General features: G+C 44.0%; 2 protein-coding genes across 5 annotated transcripts in view; both read right to left on the reverse strand.

Annotated features, from left to right (window-relative positions):
* LOC123345053 (zinc finger protein 883-like) overlaps nucleotides 1-19,896 on the reverse strand; it is a 902,586-nt gene that overhangs the window by 340,910 nt on the left and 541,780 nt on the right. The window lies entirely within an intron of this gene.
* On the reverse strand, nucleotides 483-19,471 carry LOC123345047 (L-amino-acid oxidase-like). 4 transcript variants are annotated; one of them, XM_044981633.1, is made up of 8 exons: nucleotides 10,095-10,147; nucleotides 8,989-9,085; nucleotides 7,252-7,466; nucleotides 5,690-5,802; nucleotides 4,623-4,824; nucleotides 3,811-3,879; nucleotides 2,597-2,733; nucleotides 483-1,698 (listed from the first exon to the last, which is right to left on the reverse strand). In XM_044981633.1, exons 1-8 carry the CDS (start codon nucleotides 10,095-10,097, stop codon nucleotides 852-854), a joined length of 1,683 nt encoding a protein of 560 aa, XP_044837568.1. In that variant the 5' UTR covers nucleotides 10,098-10,147; the 3' UTR covers nucleotides 483-851. The 4 variants fall into 4 exon arrangements, with proteins under 4 accessions (XP_044837568.1, XP_044837570.1, XP_044837569.1 ...); XM_044981635.1 differs by lacking the exons at nucleotides 8,989-9,085; nucleotides 10,095-10,147 and adding an exon at nucleotides 19,246-19,471; XM_044981634.1 differs by lacking the exon at nucleotides 3,811-3,879.

Below are 19,896 nucleotides of genomic sequence, written 5' to 3' on the forward strand. Positions count from 1 at the left end.
GGGCCTTGCTGCAGAGAGCTAGAGACAAAGTACCTGAGGGGAGCAGCGCTGGGGACAGGCTGAGGAGCTGGGGAGCTCCAGCCTGGAAAGCCCCAGGCTATGGCCTAGCATTGGGCTAAAAGGTACTGGGGGTTGCAGAGGGCAACCCAGGGGTAGGCCAAGGCAGCAGGTCCAAACCCAACCTTGCCAGTGATGAGTAGACTGATACTGCAGTCTGCCCCAGGGCATGGGGGCTAGACCATGACTGGCGGTAGCCATATACTGAGAAAAGGTGGGGATAGTGGGTGGGGGTTCCCCAGGGAAGGGAGACCCTAAGACTGAGGGGATTACTGCTAGGGGGCAGTACCCCAGGTAAAAGGGCACCGGGCCCAGGGAGGGACACAGGGGCCAGAGGACAGGTGGATCACCAGCCTGCAGAGGGCGCTCCGGAGCTGAATCGAGCTAATTCCCAGAAGTCACCAGCAGGAGGCGCCGCAGGGGTGAGTCCGCACCTCTACAATGCTACAGAAGAATATATTTTTTTCTATTTATAAAGAACAGGCTAGTGCTTTGTATTTGATCAATAATGATTTTGATTAATGAAACCAATGATTTTTATACTGTAGTAGTTCTATTTAATATTTCAAAGGAGACAAAACAATCTCAATTTACATACACCGGATTAGGGGCCAGATCCTCTACTGGTGTTGAGTGGTTTAGCGCTATTGACTTCAAGGAAATAAACCAATTTACACCAGTTGAGGATCTGTCCCCGGGAAGGAGATTAGCAGTGCAGTTTCTAATTCCCTCCTCAGTGTTCGGTGCAGTTGTGCCTTCCTAAAACACCCACAAAGCAATTAAAGTTCAACTTTTTAAACCGAGTCAACCTTTTCCTGCTTCTGCTCTTGTTGTTCTTGCTGCTTCAGCAGCTGATGTTTCCCCCACAACGGATAGCTATCCCTGTGGATGTTCCTTGCTGCTCTCACAGCAGATTTCATAGCAGTGTCGATCCAGGCATGAGGCTGGGCTGTGTGTTCTCCTGCAAAGTGGACCCTCCCTTCATTCTGAAACAAAGGCCCAAAATAGTCAACAAACTGGTAGGGGGTGATTGAGGCAAATGCTCCCATGGAATGTTTGTCCAGGTTCCATCTATATATCATGTGTTTATTGCAGATGGACTGGAGGTGGTCCTTGGATACCTTGTGGATTTCTGCCAGGTCCTCCAGCACCACATCAATGCACTTCTCGTCACTCATGGAAAGAAAGAATTCAGCATCATTGTTCCGTGTGTAGGAAGCCACAATTACCTCTACCCCACTAGAGAAGTTGTGGTTGGGATAGTAGATGAATCTGGAAGGGCGATCTGTGACTGACTGCCCACCTCGAATCCCGTCCTTCTCCCAGAACTTTTCAGTGCAGGCCAAGGCAACCTTGGTGGCGCTGGCATAGTGAATGGAGCGCAGGGCATGGGTCTTACTGGAGGAAAGCAGTGGCATAAATTTGATAAGTCTTGTGGCTTTTGCTGTGGCTGTGACAAGGACGTAGTCAGCCATCATGAAGGAGGGGCTACATGTGTCAGTTGCACTATGGTACAATACTTGGACCTTGTCACCCTTGGATATTATCTGCTCTACTGTGCAGTTCAGCTGGACAACTCCAGGCATAGACTGGTAGAAGGAGTGGGGCAATTGGTCGAATCCCCCTGTGATCTCATCAAAACTGAAAGAAACAAGAAGTGACGGGTGAAAGATTTACATTAGTAGCAGTATTACAATTGCTTTTAAGGACAATAAAGTAGGGCCCTCTGAAGTAAGGTCTGTGTCTGAGACAGATCCAGCCTCAAAGAGTGTATGGTCCAGCTAGACAAGGCAGACCAAAAAAGTTTATTATTGTCATTTTACAGAAGGGGGAACTGAAGCGTAAGTGAGACACAGACCTCCCCGGAGGGGAATTCAGACTGTGCTACACAGGGTGAGTCAAAATTATGGCCCAAATTAAGGAATCAAGGAGTATATTGCTGACAATGTGACCCAATCGATAACAGACAGTGCTTGTCTCTGCACACTCTAACTGCCAAAAGTGGTGTTTCCCATTGGTAAGCTGGAGTGTTTGCCTCTTCCCCTATCAACTACAAGGAGAAGGATATTATTTATGTAGTTATTTACTCACATTGCAGCCATACAAAGGGTACATCTACACTGCCGGTGGCAGCTAGACTCCCAGCCCTGGTCGAGAGACTCAGGTTAGTGGGGCTCTCAGGAGCACTGTAGAAATAGCTGTGTCGACAGTGCTTTCAAGTTGTCGCTTGGGCTGGAACTCAGGCTCTCAAGGTCACCCGTCTCCCGAGACTACAGAGCACCAGTTCCAGCCCAAGCTGCAACTTCAGAGCGCTGTCTACACAGCTATTTGTACAGTGCTAGTAAAATCCCCACTAGCCTAAATCTCTCAACCTGGCCTAGGAGACTCACTGCCATGGGCAGCCCACTGGCAATGTAGACGTACCCCTACAGGGCAACAGTCAAGGGCCCCATTGTCCTAGGTAAAGTCCACACACGAAGAATGAAAAGATGTAGCCATGCCCCACAGACCTTGCAATTTAAATACATTTGTTTCTCACCCGTCTTCATGAAAGAAGATTTTAAAGTCCATGAGAGAGTTAAGAAATGACCTGTGGAATCCAGCACCCTCATTCATCAAGTCTCCGATCATCTGTACAGCCCCATGGCTTAATTTCCCTTCTTTAATCAAGTACTCCTGGGAGGGGAGGAAAGGGAGGAAAGTTGTTCTCCCTTTAGGCACAAGAAGCCCATTGTGGAGGTATCCTTGGGGAAAGATTTGACTACCATGAGGAAGGAGAAGATAAAGGGCCATTTTCAAGTTTTATATGATGATGATATTGTTGCCCCTTTTTGGTCTGAGCCACTGCCAATATCCAAGGCCTTGCCTGGTTCTTCCTCTTTGAAGGAGAGATTGAGGATATGAGTCAGGTCTTTCTTTGGTGCAATCCTGTCTATTTAAAAAGAATGGATACAAAGTCCGGTTTCCCTGAACAGAGTAGAAACAGTCAACAGGAGGCAATGACCCTGCTCGGCAATGCAAGTCTGCCTTTCCAGCAAATACTGTGACCAAAAGAAGCGCTGTCCTTTGTTTTCCTCAAAGGGCCATGTTAACCACTGCTACTCTCTCTTTCTGCTGGATTTCTCCCCCTCTCACACACAGACACAGCTGCAAACAATCAAGCGCCTAACCTCTGCAATCAATCCTAGGGAAACCCTCAATCCCTACAGCTTAGCTTATGATTGGCCTACCCATGATGCCTGATACTGCCTTGGGTAGTGGCTTCCACTGCCTCTAACTATCTAACTCCAGAAAGGAGCTTAATTGCTTCTTCCATTTAACCTGAGTGAAATGTGTTTAGCATGTCCATCAACTTTAACCAGGTCTGTGGCTAACTATAGACTAAAGATATGTTTGATTGCCACCATTAACACCTTCCAGCATAACAATATTAAAATAATAATTGAAGGAAATAAGAAATTTCTGGCACTCAGTCCTTTATTTCCCATAATCTTGGCCACAAACAAAACCCTGCCCACTGAGGCTGCCAAAAGGAGAAGCCAATCCCAATAGACTGTGCAGAGTTTCACAATATGATGTTTTCCCTCATTATTTTATTGGTGCTTTGAATAAAGGACAACCTCGACATGAAAACTGGCATCATTAGGTTTCATCAGGATAAACAGGTGCATTTTATACCTCTTTCAGAGCAATAATTTCAGACTTTCCATTATCTTTTGGATTTAAAGATACTCGAAGGCCCATATCCATTACCTTGGTGGAAAAGGAGTCATACTGATCCCGCAATGCTCCACAATCTAGATTCTGGAACTGGTCTAAGGCCTGTGTTGGAACCATGCATGGAAACATTCATAGACAGAAAGAGAAATATGTTCACAAAAGCACTGGACCAAATTCTGTTCTCCTATCTAACTACCTAGGTATTTGCATGATATCTGCAGGCTTCATAATCACTGATGGATTTTATTCCCAAAATACTCCTTTGAAGTAGGGAAGAATCAGCTCCATTTTACAGAGCACATAGCTATGGCAGCAACTGAACCCACATCTCTTGAGTCCTAGTGCAATGCCCTATCTACTAGACCCTAATTCCTGTGTGTATCCATGAGACCCCACTGAATGGAACTGAGCTGCATGGCATAGTCTCCAGCTCTGCTGAAGTTAAATGGCAGGATTTGATTCCGAATTCACTGTGTAGGAAACAAAAACAGATGTTTCTTTTCAGGGGCGTGTGTGTGGGGGAGAGAGATCACTTGTCGTTACTCCTGGTTCACGTGGGTGAAAGTGAAAGGGAACCAAGGCCAGATAATCTGCCTGGTAAATCCCCTTCATGGCACAGTAAGGGGAATTATAGCTATATTAAGGCAGCAGGCTAGATTTCCCCTGACGCAAAATGAATTCTGATTGGAATGGTGCTGAGAAGGGATGTGTTGGGAAAAGAGATGGGGAGACCAGCACATACTACAGAAGAAGAGACCTCCTGTGCTGCAGTACAAGTTAGGGCCATTTTTCAGAATCAGGCCTGGTAATTTACTTTCCTTTATACAATCGACCAATAAACATACCTTCTGCAGAATTCCAACATAAAGTTCCTTAGCAGATTTGCCTTTCTCTGAGGGAGCCAGAGTATAATTCAAGATATCAGGGTTCTGTCTGACCTTCCCAGCTTTGGTCCTGACACCATTAACCAAATACCAGGCGTTGTCATCCGTCTCAGAGAACTTGTTTAGCTTAAGGTCAAATTGCCTAATAAATTCACGAACAATTCTGGAAAAGAAAGAAAGGGGAGAGTCAAAAAATATGAAAACAAGTTATATGCTCATCTGGCTATAAAAATAGTAAGGTAAATATGTGATTTGTCTCGTTTCCTTCCTGAAACTTCCTGACTCCAACAGATGTTCTTCATGCTGTAGGAATATGATAGATAGATAAATGATAGCTAGATAGATCAATTGATAGATCCTGATCCCAGTGTAAACTGATGTAGTTCCATTGACTGAAATGGAGATACCTGGTATGTAGTAGCTGACTGACTGGCCCATTAACTGGTAACTACAGCTGTTGTACATAATAATCCCATCTGGCTGTTCTGTTTCTAAATTGTAATTTGAGTTCATGGTAGTTTCCTTTGAAGTCAGGGTATATTTATCATACTGGTTTTTGTGTTTGTTTTTTTAATAAGCATTTGTTCCATATAATTGTACTGAAAAAATATTCTATTCTTGTTCATATACTTCCTCTCAAAACCATTGGGTAAAGTGTTTTATGAAATAGTGCAACTCAGTTTAAATAATTTTGGCTAATGAACAGCCAATATCTATTATCTGGCTTTATTCTGACTCAGGGCTTGTTACAACTTCCATTAAGATCAATGGGAGTTTTTCTGATGGTTTCATGGAAATTCAGTCATGCTCTCACTAATGATCAGTTCCATAATTTGGGCCTAATCCTGAAAACACTTATTGCTGAGTGCATTGTTTACTACTGGCCAGATCCCACCCATGTCAATGACACTAGTCAGCAAGTTCTTTTAGGATGCTTGATCTCATCGTTAACCATAGCAGAATCCTGCAAAACTGGGCTGTTCCTTTCTTGAACAACTTCCATGGCTGAGGAGTGGAAACTGTATTACCTGTGGGTGCTTGGCAAACGCATGGCTCCCAACTCCACGTACCAATCTTGTGTGTCATCTCGATAGGTCCTGACTCGTCCTCCTACACGACCGCTGGTTTCCAGAACTGTAACCTAGAACAAGCATGGAAAATGGGACAAGCAGGTGCAAAGTACAAAACTTTCAAACCTTGGTCACTAAAATTAGGCAACTGAATCTACATTCAGGCAAATAAATAAGTGCCCTGATGTCTCTGCACCCACCAGTTCCTAACTCAATCAATAAAGGTGTTAGGTACATTGCACCTCTGAAAATTGCACCCATTTCTTTAAGGTGGGATTTTCAAAAGTGCTCCGTGTTGGTTGAACTGCACCTACTGCAGTCAATGGGAGCAGAGTGTTGCCAAATCTGAGTGTGTCTAAAAAATCTGAAAGCCAGTTCTACGGTCCCAGGTGTTGTCAGCCTAGCTGTGTTGGTCAGGGGTATGAAAACAGCACACACCCCAGGCAAAAAACCCAGTATAAACATAGCTGTGACAGCACAACAGTGCTTCTGTTGACATTGCTAATGTCATTTGGAGAGGTGGCATTATCATACTGACAGAAAAAAACTCCTTCTGTCAACATAAGCTGCATCTAAACTAGGCAGCTCTGCTGGAATACAAATAGAATTTGTAGTGAAGGCAAGGTGTGGGCCTTACATGCTGGTATAAGGATTTAGAGGGAAGATTTTCGAAAGCACAGATAGATGCTGCACATAACTGCCGTTGTGCTTTGGATAACCTTCCTGTAGTTGCTTAACTTTAAGCACCCAAGTTTGAACATTTTGTCTAGAAGTTTTCCATAGAATCAGGGTGACTGGAGTTCACAAAGAGCTTAGACTGGGATTTACAACTCCCTAGGCTTCTATGTACATCCTGGCCTTAAAGACAAATGGATTTATGTGGAAGTTAAATAGTTCATAAGTCTTGCACTGACTCCTCTATGCAGGGGTGAAGATAATTTAAAGGTATTTCTCCACTGGACTGAAATTCAGCCCTGTTGTTTGTGGCATGTAAAGAAGATAAAAAGAAGGCAGAGTGAAGGCTACGAATAGCATATCAATTCTCCCGTGCTTAGATTTCTGTGAGAGAATGTATGCCCTGTACAGATATTTGAATTTGAAACAATATTCCTGTAACTTGCCACTTTATAATGGATGGGGTTATTCTGAAAATGTAGTTTTTTGGGGGATTTGTTCCTTTTTCTATATCTTACGATAGTTACTGTAAATCCTTCAGCTTTAAATTAACGAAGGTTCAGGGAAATGTTCCAAAACAGAAATGGGAAGAGGAAGCCTAAATCGTATTGAAATACAATGGGAGTTGGGCACCTAAAGTCCCATTATTGCCTTGGAAAAATCTCTTCCTTTGTCAGTGAGCCCTTCCTTCCTTCCTTCCTTCCTTGTGTGTGAATTCCCCTTTTTCATTTTTAATCATTCTTTAGCCTAATAACCTTTATTCCTCACAAAAGAAATAATGAAAAATACTCAAGGCAGCACTGACTCCCTGCCTTGCTCTGACACCTCTCTGTGCATAGAATTACCATGTGACCAGCATCTCTGAGCAGTTTGGCAGCAGTGAGTCCACTTATGCCTGCCCCTACAATGACCACCTCCACTGGATGTGCTGTCTTTCCAAGCCCGTTTTCTGCAGTCTTCACCAGCTCATCGTAGTCGGGATCATCAAGGCAAGGTTCTGGAAATCTAGAGAAACTCTCAGACCATAGTACAGCCACAAGGAGAAACAGCCTGGAAAGCACTGTGGACATATGCACAAAGAAAAGCATGGTGCAGTGAATGAATGATGCAGTCAGTGAAGCAAACTCATTCTCTGAAATCCAGATGGCAAGTGGCATCACTGAAATACACAAATCAGTCCACAGCAGAGCTAAAATCCAGATAAGGGTGTGAAGGAAACCAGCCCTGAATTTCAAGTACAAACTAATTACCCAAATAACTACAGAATAAAATCTCCCCCCCTTTTTTTTCCTTCTGAAATGGGCACCAATTTCACTCAGGAAATAAAACTGTCAAAAATTTCCTTTGAATAATGTGACTTGCTTTAAACACTGATCCTACAAAAGTCAAGAACATGAGGAATCTCATGGAATCATCCCTGGCATTTGAATATTGTCCTTGATTTGTGCCACAGCTTTGAAGAGAGTAGAGAAATTGTAAATGGGTCTGTAGTGGGGCGGACTACCCCACTCCCTGTGAGAATGGGCCAGGGCGCCTGCGCAGACAGGGAGCCAATCAGAAAAGGGCTTATGGGGAGCCAATCAGAACCCAGTTTGGAGACAGCCAATCAGGGCCAGGCTCAGACATATATAAAGGCTGCTCAGGAAGGGAGCAGTCAGTCTGTCCCAGGCCTTTGAGAGGGGAAGGTCAGACTCCAAGTGTAGAGATTAGCACCATGGACAGTGCAGTGCTGGCCATGGCTCGGGGAGGCTAGAGAGCTTGAGCCCATAGCCGCCAGGCTACAGGCCCTGAAGGGAAGGGACTAATGGGTGCAAGGGGCTGTCGGGGAAGCGGCCCAGGGAAGCAGACAGATGAGGGGAGAGGAGGACAGTGAGGCTGCCACCAGAGGGTCCCTGGGCCCGGACCCAGAGTAGTGGGCAGTCCTGGGTCCCCCCCTACCTCCCTTGCAGTACACCAAGCCATTGGCCATAGGGAGTGGCCATTGTACTACGCCAGATCCCTGACAAGAGGGATTGGACTCAGAGGGCGGTTGGACATGGTGAGTGGAGTGTGGGACTGCTGATCACCTACCCCCAGAACGGGGTGCAGATGGACTAAGGGGCACTGCCGAAGGGCAGTGGCCTCGAAGAGGACGCTGCCAAGCAGGCAGCAACGTGGGTCCAGAGATAGCAACAGAGGGCAGAACGACGGAAGGGACGCCACCAGGAGGAGGTGCTCCACTGGACAGAGCTAATTCCCGGAGTCACCAGCAGGAGGTGCCAGGTGGTGAGTCCCAACCTGTTACAGGGTCCCCCAACATCTTAGTGCACTCTCTGAGAAGATTACACAACGTTCATGACAATAAATGTATTTACAACGTCAGGGTCTGATTCTGCCACCATTGAAGTTAACGACAAAATTCCCATTACTTTCAATGGTTCAGGATCAGGCCCTTGATGACCTAATTGTACCATAAAATACCCACATAGATGGGTATGCATTCTCTCTCTCTCTCTCTCTCTCTCTCTCTCTCAAAACAAAAACAAAAAAACAAACAAAAAACCCAGCATCAAACCAACAACAACCCACACCACACTAGTTACCATTAGAGCATGATCCAAGGCTCATGGAAAGTATTGGGAATCTTCTCATCAATTTCAATGGCATTTGGAATGAACCCTTACAGAGCAGAAAGTGGCACTGAAAAACAAATCCAAAACCATAACTGTCTGAAAAGAAGAGGGAAAGAAAAGTATGAGATGACAAAGAGAAAGATGTAAGAAGTATAGGCCTTGATAGTATTCATCACCATGTATTTTTTTACTGGTTTGGAGCAGTCAGCCATTTTGATTTTTTTTAATGTTTGAATAGAGGGAGTGTTTTGTGTTTGTGCTTTGATACATTTAGAGAAAAAGGTTGAAAGGATAGAATGAGAGAGTTTAAAGATTAAAAAGAGAGAGTCTGGGTAAAGTTTAGAGTAGAAAAGGAAAGAAAGGTTATTTGATGAGGTTGAGTAAGGAGAGATGCTTTTAAAGGTCTAGTTTGGTAGGTTATTAAAGAACAGAAAGAGAACTTAGAGGAAAAAAAGGAGATTTTTGTTTTTAAAGGGCTAGTTTGAAAGAAGAGAGGCAAGTTATGTAAGAAAAGGTTTTTTTTGTGAGTTTGAGTAAGGAGAGATGATTTTAAATGCTTAGTTTGGCAGGTTATTAAAGAATAGAAAATTTTGAAATAAATGTAAAAGGTGTATTAAATATCAGGCTAGGTTTAAAAAGAGCATTAAAAATTAAAAATATTGAAAACTAGGTTTTAAAAAGGGAATTAACTAAGGCAAACCCTGTTTAGTAAGCATATGGTAAAAACTAGAAAGGCAGGTTAAGAAAAACACATTTAAAACAGTAAATATCAGGGTCAGTTAAGAAAAGAACATTTTAAAACATTAAATAATATTGAAAACTAGGTTTAAAAAAGGAATTTACTAAGGCAGAGCCTGCTTAGTAAGCATATGATAAAAAAGATAATAGAAAAGCATTTAAACTATTACATACAAGGGTAGGTTAAGAAAAAAAGCATTTAAAAAGAGTTAAATATAAGAGAAACATATAAAGAAAGGTTAAAAGAGAGACCAGGGCAAGAAAAGGGAAAAGAGAGCCCTTTTGCAAAGGGCAAAGATAGACAGCATGTGGTTGAATCAGAGAGGGAGAGATCTTACCATTCCAAGCCTTTTTGCTGAATGAACCAACGTCCCAGGCTTACTCTCCCTCAGACTTGTTATCACTGCCTTTGGATCGGAACAATCAGATGTTGTTCTACAGCAGCGTCATAGAATTCATTTTCCTGAACCAATCCTAGAGTCCCAAGATTTTTAAACAAGAGCCATCTCTCTTTTCTCCCCTCACTAAATCCTCCCCCCACCACTGTCTTATTCTTATTTAAAAAAGCAGACCCCAAGCATTTTTCCCACCACATAGGCCTTTTACATAGGGGCTTTAATAAAAGTTAAAACCATAAGCTTTTAGTAATGAAGAGTCTAAAACATAGAGAAAAACTCTTAAAATTAACATGGAGTACTTTTTAGAAAGCACCAATTGAAGCTGCAGCAAAGCCCCTCTTAGTAAAAACAGCATCTGTGAGTTAGTGGATTAGAGATAAGAAGGCTGCCTCTTTCCTAAACTTTTTAACAAATGCAAGTAAAAGTTACATTAAGTTTTGTAAAGGAATAAAGCTCTGCTTTATAATTACTTGAAAAGACAAGCCTATATGAAAACACATCCCTTTATTTTCAGGAGTGTTTCAATAAAAGAGCATGCAGAAACAACCCAGGGTTAAACCCACAGACCACTTTGAAAAACAAGCCTATCTGAAGAAACAATTTTTCATTTAACCCTTTGGCATAGGTGTTTTAATAAAAAGTGAGCATGCAGAAACAATACAGGGTTAAAAACGCACAAAACCTGTTTATAAAAGTAATATATAGTGATAAAAAAAGTTCCCCCCTATGTTTTAGACTAGCACTGGTCATTTTTTAGTAAGGACGGTTTGAAACAGCAAAGCCGCTGTCGGCAAAAACAGCCTCTGTAAGCAAGTGGATCAGAGATAAGAAGGCTGCTTTTTTGCCTGCTTTTCAACAAATACAAGTGAAAGTTATATTAAATTTTGTAAAGGAATAAACACTTTAAAAGACAAGCCTATATGAAGACACAGACCTTTATTTACAGGTGTTTCAATTAAAAAAAAAAAGAGCATGTAGAAAACACCCTAGAGTGAAAACCACAGAACCTTAGTGACAGCTAGTTTATATTACCCTTATTCTGTAGTCCAATGGATTAGAGTTATTTTCCTCCCACCTTTTAACAAATTCATGTGAGAGCTATATTAACCTTTCATTTTCTTAGGACTTTTAGATTTAAGTATGAATTTTTCTGTTGAGTTATCAGAATTTTAAATGTTTGCAATCCGTGTGCTGAGACACAGGCAGTGGTGAGCTTGAGCCGGTTCGCACCGGTTCACGCGATCCGGTTGTTAAATTTAGCAGCCCTTTTAGAACCGGTTGTTCCAGGACAACCAGTTCTATAAGGGCTTTATTTAACAAAACCTCCGCCGGAAGCTCACTTCCCCTCCTCTCCTGCTCCGCCCCCTTTCTCCTCCCCCTCCCCTGCTTCCCGCGAATCAGATGTTCGCGGGAAGCCTGAACAAGCAGCAGGGAGGCAGGTAAGCTGGGGCGGGGGAGGGGAGGTGAGGCTGGGCGGCGGGGCTTGGCTCCTGCCCCGGGGTCCGGCAGGGCGGCGCGGCGCGGCGGCGCTCGGCTCCGTCCTGCCCCGGGGTCGGGTCGGCTGGGCGGCGCGGCGGCGCTCGGCTCTGTCCTGCCCTGGGGGCGGGCCGGCAGGGCGGGGCTCGGCTCCGTCCTGCCCTGGGGTCCGGCCGGCAGGGCGGCGCGGCGCAGCGGGGCTCGGCTCCGTCCTGCCCCGGGGTCGGACCGGCAGGGTGGCGTGGCGGGGCTCGGCTCCTGCCAGGGCGTTAGGGTCCCAGCCCCAGCCCAGGCAGCAAGGTAAGGGAGCAGGGAGGGCGTGTTGGATAGAGGGCAGGGGAGTTGCGGGGCGGTGGATTAATGTTGGAGCAGTCAGAGGGCAGGGAACAGGGGGATTGAATGGGGGCAAGGGTCGGGGGGGCAGTCAGAAAGGAGCAGGGTTTGGATGGGGCGGTGGGGGGCAGTTAGGGGTAGGGATTCCAGGGACAGTCAGAGGACAGAGAGAAGGGGTGGTTGGATGGGGTAGGGGCCCCGGGGTGCCATCAGGAATGAGAGAAGGAGTTGGATGGGGTGGCAAGGGGCAGTCAGGGGACAGGGAAGTGGGATGGATAGGGCATGGGGGGGGCTGTCAAGGAACATGGGGGGGTTGGATGGGACAGGAGTGGTGGGGGCATGACCCCTCATGGGGTGAGGAGGAGGGAACCGGTTGTTAATATTTTGGCAGCTCATCACTGGACACAGGTATAAGCTGCTGTGTTTATTTTGAGTCCATAGATTTTACTAAAATAATACAGCACAGGCTGGAGCTGTGGCTTTCTCTATTTTAAAACAGATAAGACTAATTAGGCTAGCCAGTGATCCATGCACTATAGTCTGCCTTAGCAAGGCTCTAGGGGTCACCCCTTCAGTTTGCTTGTTTTTTCACACAGAATTCTTTCCTAACTTTTTAAACACTGTTAAAGTTTTAACAAATGGTGAGAATGCATTGAAAGATACTTTGTGAAAGTTATAACAAGTATTTTATTTCATTTACTGATTGTAAAAGACAAAATATTGCTTTGTGACTGCATGAAGCTCAGAGAGAGCCTCTCTGAAGAACACCACCACCCCTTGATTTCCCCCCCATACTTTGAACACTTGCTAAACATGCAGTGTTTCATTATATAAAGGTTTTTTAAAAAAATCTAACATGAAAATACAGCTTTGACTGACATGGAACATAGAATATCCTTTAAAAGGTCATGTTTGTGTGCAGTGAGGCCTATTGGAAGAATTATGTTTTTTTTTTTAAATTTAACATGAGAAAGCAGTATTGACTGAGCTGTAACAAAACAAGGCCCCTCTTAGGGATATTTTGTACAAGTTTAATGAACTAAAAAGGCTTAAGATACAGCCTATCCTTTTAAAAATATTGTTTTTAGAGTATCAAAACAGCAACTGGGTAAGCATATGAAAACTGGCAATTGAGGGGAGTTTACAGATGTGTTTTAATTAAAAAAAAATTAACAAAAAATAAACAAGATTGCTTTTTAAAGTTTGGATTTATACAAAAAACACAAGAAAAAATTAGCTTATGTAAAAAAAGTTAGCAGTTTTCTTTTCTTTTCTTTTTTTTTACCAGAGGTAAGGAGTCTTACACTGCCCCTTTTTTTCTTCTTTTCTGTTTTTTTTAAAATCTAAACCAAGGATAAACAAATTTTAAAAAAACCCACAGTCACAGAGATCCGGTTATGGGGTGGGGGTGGGGCGTAAGTAAGCTGTCCTGAGTTTTAGGGGGAACGTTGATAACTCTTTTAGTGAAACAGTTTTGTAGGAAGCCATTCTGTGTTAGTAGTTATGCTTTAGCATGGGCAAGAGTTTGTCATTCAGAAGCACTTTCCCAATTTAGGAGATATTATCTCCCCTGTCCTATGGCCTATCAGAAATATTAACAAAAAGAAACTTAAAGATACTTCATCGCAATGCCTGCAAAGCAACATTTACATTTTTGTTGATTATTAACTTGTCTAAGTCCTTAGAAAATGCATTTTTGTTTATTTTTATAAAACACTTTTATGCAAGCTGTAACTCTAAATGCTGTACAGCATTAAATAATTGGAAACAGTAGACGAGAGACCTGAGTCATTGTTGAAATCAGCGGGGTCATGATTAAGTCCTAATGCAAAGGGCCTGGGGTGGAAAATGAAAAGGTACAAGCAAAGCGGAAGATGGTTTGATTTAAGAGGGGTTCTGGAGCTGCTTTGTAATGGTCCAGACACCCCAGAAGCCTATATCCCTCATGCACAAGCACCAGGACTGGATGGGCCTTTGTTAGAGGAACAGACCACTCATATATCTCTTGTTATTGTTGACAAACTGTAACCTAATTGCATGTATACTACGGGGGCAACCTACTGCCTTTTTGACAAAGCCCACACCCCTTGAACTCCATAAGAACACGCTTCACACAGTTATTTTCAACTAACATTTTATTTTACAAAATGGCCTGTTTTGTTCCCAAAACACACTCTAACTGTTAGTGGGATTTTTAGCAAGATTTTGTAATGTGCTGAATGAAGAAGACGTTCAACATTTTGCATTAAACATTTATCTGTCAGTTTGATTTCATCTAAAATGCTATTTGGGTCCTTGGCCTCTGTCATCTTGTCCACCAATTCTGCCCCTAGAGCTAAATGTTCCTGGGTTAAACACAGGCACTGTAGTGTGTATCCCAATGTGATGATGGCATTTAACACACTCTCCATACACAAACTACCACTAATTTCTTTAATTTTACAGTTCACATCATCTAAAGACCAGTACACACAGTTGTGATGCCTCTGACCAGGGACATCCATGGTGTACCCAGGACAATTCTCATTTTTTATCTCTCTCAGGCCGTGCTTAATGATTCCGTGCACAGGTGCTCGCACAATTGCATGCATCACGGTTTTATGGTTATGAACTCGCATAGGCTTAATACCAAATTTCTCCCTCAACTTTGGATAGTACAGGCCTATAGAATAAGCATCACCTGCAGTTTCAGCAGTCTGAGCATCTGGTTTTGGGTCTGGCAAATTTGGTGCCAATGGAAATTGAGATGGAGGGCAGAACATAAACCCTAAATGGGGCATGGAAACCTGTCAAATACATGGTGATGAATACTATTGAGCTGTATACTACTGATGCAAAACAAAAACTGAAGTTTAAGATGGGTGAATAGGCAATCTTTCCCAGGCTCAAAGCAGTGTTCCCAGTGCAGCAGTTTCACTTACAGAATCTGTTCATGTTTCCAGCAGTAGGACAAGTCATCAAGTGAGAACCTTCATTATATAGCCTGAAGAAGGCTGGCTCAAAAGAAAACAGTGGTTCAAAAATTCCTACCAATCAGTATGTTCCAAATATTGAAAAATATGGAATAAAAAATTCTAGAGGAAGTGAATTTCCAATGTAAAAACCCACCTTTGTATAGTTCCCTCCCTCTTTTGGTCACACCCTTTCATAAGGAGACACCAGTTTACTAGTACCAAAGCAATTAATTTTTTTCTGGAAGTCCCACACATGTATATATCTAACTCATACATACGTCTGTTTTCATCTCAGCAGAGAGAGTTCACAACATAATTCAGTATGGATTCCTCTCAAAGGGGGTGTGAATCCCCTTGAGGAATTTGTTGATTTCCAACAACAATAATGTTTTGAAACATAAGATAGCTAAGGGTATTTCCCTATTTTACCTCCAGCGATGATAGCTTCATTTATGCAAATTGCTGAGCACCTGACCTAATCAGGAAATTTTGTAGCAGCAATATCCTGGAGGGAAGGTAGCCCCTTCACAATTAAGGTTGCAATTATGGTTGACAGTTAAGGTTGCAATTATGTAGCTCAGTGGCTCTCAACCTTATCAGATGGCTGTACCCCTTTCAGGAGTCTGATTTTTTTTGTCTTGCATATCCCCCAAGTTTCACCTCACTTAAAAATGGCTTGCTTTCACAATCAGACATAAAAATGCAAAAGTGTCGCAGCCACACTGTTACTGAAAAAAATACTTTCTTTCTCATTTTTACTATATAATTCTAAAATAAATTGATTGGAATATAAATATTGTACCTACATTTCAGTGCACAGTATGTAGAGCAATAGTAGTATATCCCTCAATAGTATTTATCACCATGCATTTTTTGACAGGTTTTCATGCTCCATTTGGGGCTTTTGTCCTGCCCTCAAACCCCATTTCCATTGGTGCCGAAGTTTGGTGCTGGTGGCTATTTTGAAATTTTTGTGTGTGTGTGTGTTTGAATAGGGGAAGTGTTTTGTGTGTTTGTGCTTGGATACATTGAGAGAATAAAGTTGAAAGACTAGAGTGAGAAGTTTAAAAATGAAAAAGTTTGGGTAAGGCTTAGAAAAAAAGGGAAAGAAAGGCTATTGGATGTGATTGAGTAAGGAGAGCTGTTGGTAAAGGGCAGGTTATTCAAGAAAAGAGTGTTTGTGTTACTGAACACATTCAGAGCGAAACATCCTACCCCACCACTGCCGGTAGTAAATGATAGCTGGTTTGGGCTGCACTCCTGGGGAGTATATATACACACACAGAGAACATGAACAATGGGTGTTACCATACACACTATAAGGAGAATGATCAGTTAAGGTGAGTTATTATTAGTAGGAGAAAAAAAAAAGAATTGTTTGTAGTGGTAATGAAAATGGCCCATTCCCAGCAATTGACAAGAAGATGTGAGGAACTGTGTGTGTGGGGGGAGCAAGGGGAAATAATTTTACTTTGTGTAATGGCCCATCCACTCCCAGTCTTTATTCAAGCCTAATTTAATGGTGTCCAATTTGCAAATTAATTTCAATTCAGCAGTCTCTCGTTGGAGTCTGTTTTTGAAGTTTTATTGTTGAAATATTGCAACTTTTAGGTATGTAATTGAGTGGCCAGGGAGATTGAAGTGATCGCCAACTGGTTTTTGAATGTTATAATTCTTGACGTCTGATTTGTGTCATTTTTCTTTTGCATAGAGACTGTCCAGTTTGGCCAATGTACATGGCAGAGGGGCATTGCTGGCACATTGGTAGATGTGCAGGTGAACAAACCTCTGATAGTGTGGCTGATGTGATTATATCCTATGATAGTATCCCCTGAATAGATATGTGGACAGAGTTGGCAACGAGCTTTGTTGCAAGGATAGATTTTTGTTACCAATATGCCTGGGTCTTAGTTGATCAGGCTGAGAAAACAGGATCGTAGGGGTGGAGATAAAGAAAACACACCATATGACTGAATTTTAAAGCTTCATTAATAAAACAACAACAGAGAGTGTTGGGAATGCTCCCACATCACTCAGGGGAAGAAAAAGGTTAATGCCGCAAGCCCTAAGCCACTTTCATACTCACACATATACGTCCAGACTGGCCACGTCTGTGTATAACGTCTAGAGAAGAGGGGGGGAGGTGGACGGGAGATTATACAGATTGTCCAGAGATACGCTGTGCAATCTCCAACCTGCTTCCGCTCTTGGGAGGGCTGTTCTTTTATGCCCTGAGGTCTCCTGGGGCATCTCATTCAGAGACCCTTTGCTCGGTATTCCAGTCCAGGCTGGCAGACTGCGGCTTCTTCAGCATCCCCAAGCCACATCGGCTCCAGGGACACGAAGCTCGGCTCCTCCTTTCACTGCTTGGTCTGTGTTTTCCATCTCTGCAGCCTCTAAATTTTGTTATTTTCTATGCTTAGCATGGTGTGTGTCAATTCTTTCCCTTGAACACAAAACAGCTTTCTCCTTATCTCTAGACCAAGCTGCCTTTTCAAATTAACCGGTTCCTATCCCTCATTGCTTTCAGCCTTAACTAATGGGGGATATAAAGAAGCCAACAGATTAACAAAAAATAATTTGGGTAGGGAGGCATCTGGATGCTTTTTAAATCCTACACTCTGTGTCTTAGAGAGCACCTTTAAGATGTATGATCCCATTTGAATCGAAGGTACCTTCTAGTGGAAATTGTTTAGATGGATCATCACGCGTGTAAAAATTCCAATTCTCTAAGTAATTACAAGTCCTTGGACTGATTTTTGCCCATTCTCTAAGTGTGTGTGGGTGCCCTGTCCACTGCAGCGGCTCATAAACTAAGACACGTCTCTATCCTGTCAACTGAGTGCAGCGGCTCTGTAGACGTGCGGACTCACTCCTGTGGCGCCTTCTGCTGGTGACTCCTGGGAATTAGCTCATTCCAGCTCTGGAGCACCCTCTGCAGGCCTGTGATCCACCTGTCCTCTGGCCCCCGTGTCCCTCCCTGGACCTGGTGCCCTTTTACCTGGGGTGCTGCCCCCTGGCAGTAACCCCTCAGTCTTAGGGTCTCCCCTTCCCAGGGAACCCCCACCCACTATCCCCACCTCACCTCAGTATATGGCTACTGCCAGTCATTGTCTAGCCCCTGCGCCCTGGGGCAGACTGCAGTATCAGCCACTCATCACTGGCAAGGTTGGGTTTGGACCTGCTGCCTTGGCCTACCCCGGGCTGCAACCCCCCCGTACCTCTTAGCCCAATGCTAGGCTGCAGCCTGAGGCTTTCCAGGCTGGAGCTCCCCAGCTCCTCTGCCTTTCCCCAGCCCTGCTTCACTCAGGTACCTTATGTCCAGCTCCCTGCAGCCTGGCCCATTTCCCTCTACAGGCAGACAGAGACTGTTTTCTCCTGGTGTCCTTGGCCTTCTTATAAGGCCCTGTTGCTCATTTTGGGGCGTGGCCCCAGCTGCAGCCACTTCCCCCAGTCAGCCAGGGTTTTACCTTGCCCTCCGCAGGGCTTTTCCAACACCTTCCAGGCTGGAGTGGGTGGTCACCCTGCTACAGGCTCATAAAGCTAAAATCACCACACCATTCCTTGGGCACTCACACAGGAAGGTTTATAGAGGATGTCCACGACCCTCCTACTCCTCCCTTCAGCAAAGAGCATCAGCTAGTCTCAGAGAGATGATGCCGCGTACTCTAATTGCCTCCAGTAAGGTGATCAGATCAGTCAGTGATTCATGCGGGGAGGAGAGGGGGAGGGAAGATGGAGGTCACACAATCCTAGGCCCAGGCAGACCCCTTGCCAGATGATGCCAGGCAGAGAGAGCCACCGTAGTCAGGATCTTTTACCAATCCACTAAGATGCAGCCACCGAGCTTGCGTTAGAGATATCCCCAGTCATGAGCTTGTGGGCTTTGCAGGGAGCTCTGGGCGTCTTTTGGTGACCCTCATTCACACTGGCAAACACACACCCCAAGGCCTCTATTCCTTTGTACCACAATGCATCATTTTTTCCTCCTCCTCCTCTTTTTTTTTTTTAAATCTGAGGACTTCACCACAACCCCTCTGTCCAGACTGAACACACCTGTGTTCTTCTCTGAGGGCATTACCGCAACCCCTCAACTCAATAGGTCTGACCTAAGCCACACATTGGCTTACCCTGGGGCAACAACACATTTACCAGCCCCACATATGCATACAACTAATCTTACATGGAACAACCAATTCCCCAACACCACTCTGCGTCTGATCTTGTTGAATAAGCAAAAGTTCGCATGGCGTGAGCCCAAAGGGACAGCCGGCCCCAGGATCAGTCCTCCTCTGACACCCCAGTAGAGATTTCAAAAGGTATCTTACCTCTAAGCTGGTACGTGGGGTTCGAAGGGGAACGGTCCGTAGTAGCGGTCACTGCTTCAGCTGGGCATAGCCATCCAAGTCACAGCACCAAATATTGTGGAAGAAACAAACACCACTCTCAGGTTGGAAGCAACAAAATCAGAGACAGCTTTATTCAGGACATGCAATTGCAAGGGAAGAATACAGCTGACAGAGAGCATCTCTGCCTCGGTTTCTTCAAAGTACAAGCAATATCACACAAGCCTTTATACATTTTAATGGCATGCATTAATTAAAAACATCTGCAATTTGTTTGTTATGTCCTGCCCATTCCTGTATTTTCTCACTTCTGTTCTCAAAACATCACTATCTCGAGGCTGGGTCATGCTGACTCTACTGACAGTTGCTCTGTTTCTTACAACAGAGAGGCTTATATTTAAATCTTTTAACCCTATTTCCACACTTATCAACTACAAGAAGAAGTATATTATTTATTTAGTTATTTACTCACATTGCAGTCAAACAAAGGGTACATCTATACTGCCGGCTTCGGTCGAGAGACTCAGGTTAGTGGGCTCTCAGTAGCACTGTAGAAATAGCTGTGTAGACAGTGCTTTCAAGTTGCTGCTTGGGCTGGAACTCGGGCTCTCAAGCCCACCCGTTTCCCGAGGC

Source organism: Mauremys mutica, chromosome 12, assembly GCF_020497125.1.
Source record: "Mauremys mutica isolate MM-2020 ecotype Southern chromosome 12, ASM2049712v1, whole genome shotgun sequence".
NCBI classification, from domain to species: domain Eukaryota; kingdom Metazoa; phylum Chordata; order Testudines; family Geoemydidae; genus Mauremys; species Mauremys mutica.

Bases quoted from the DNA above. Each gene is read 5' to 3' on its own strand.
- LOC123345047 (XM_044981633.1), bottom strand. The intron at 3,880-4,622 runs GTATGTTTATTG...GTTCCAACACAG, and splicing joins ATGTTGGAATTCTGCAGAAG to GCCTTAGACCAGTTCCAGAA. The intron at 1,699-2,596 runs GTGAGAAACAAA...TGTTTCTTTCAG, and splicing joins ATCTTCTTTCATGAAGACGG to TTTTGATGAGATCACAGGGG.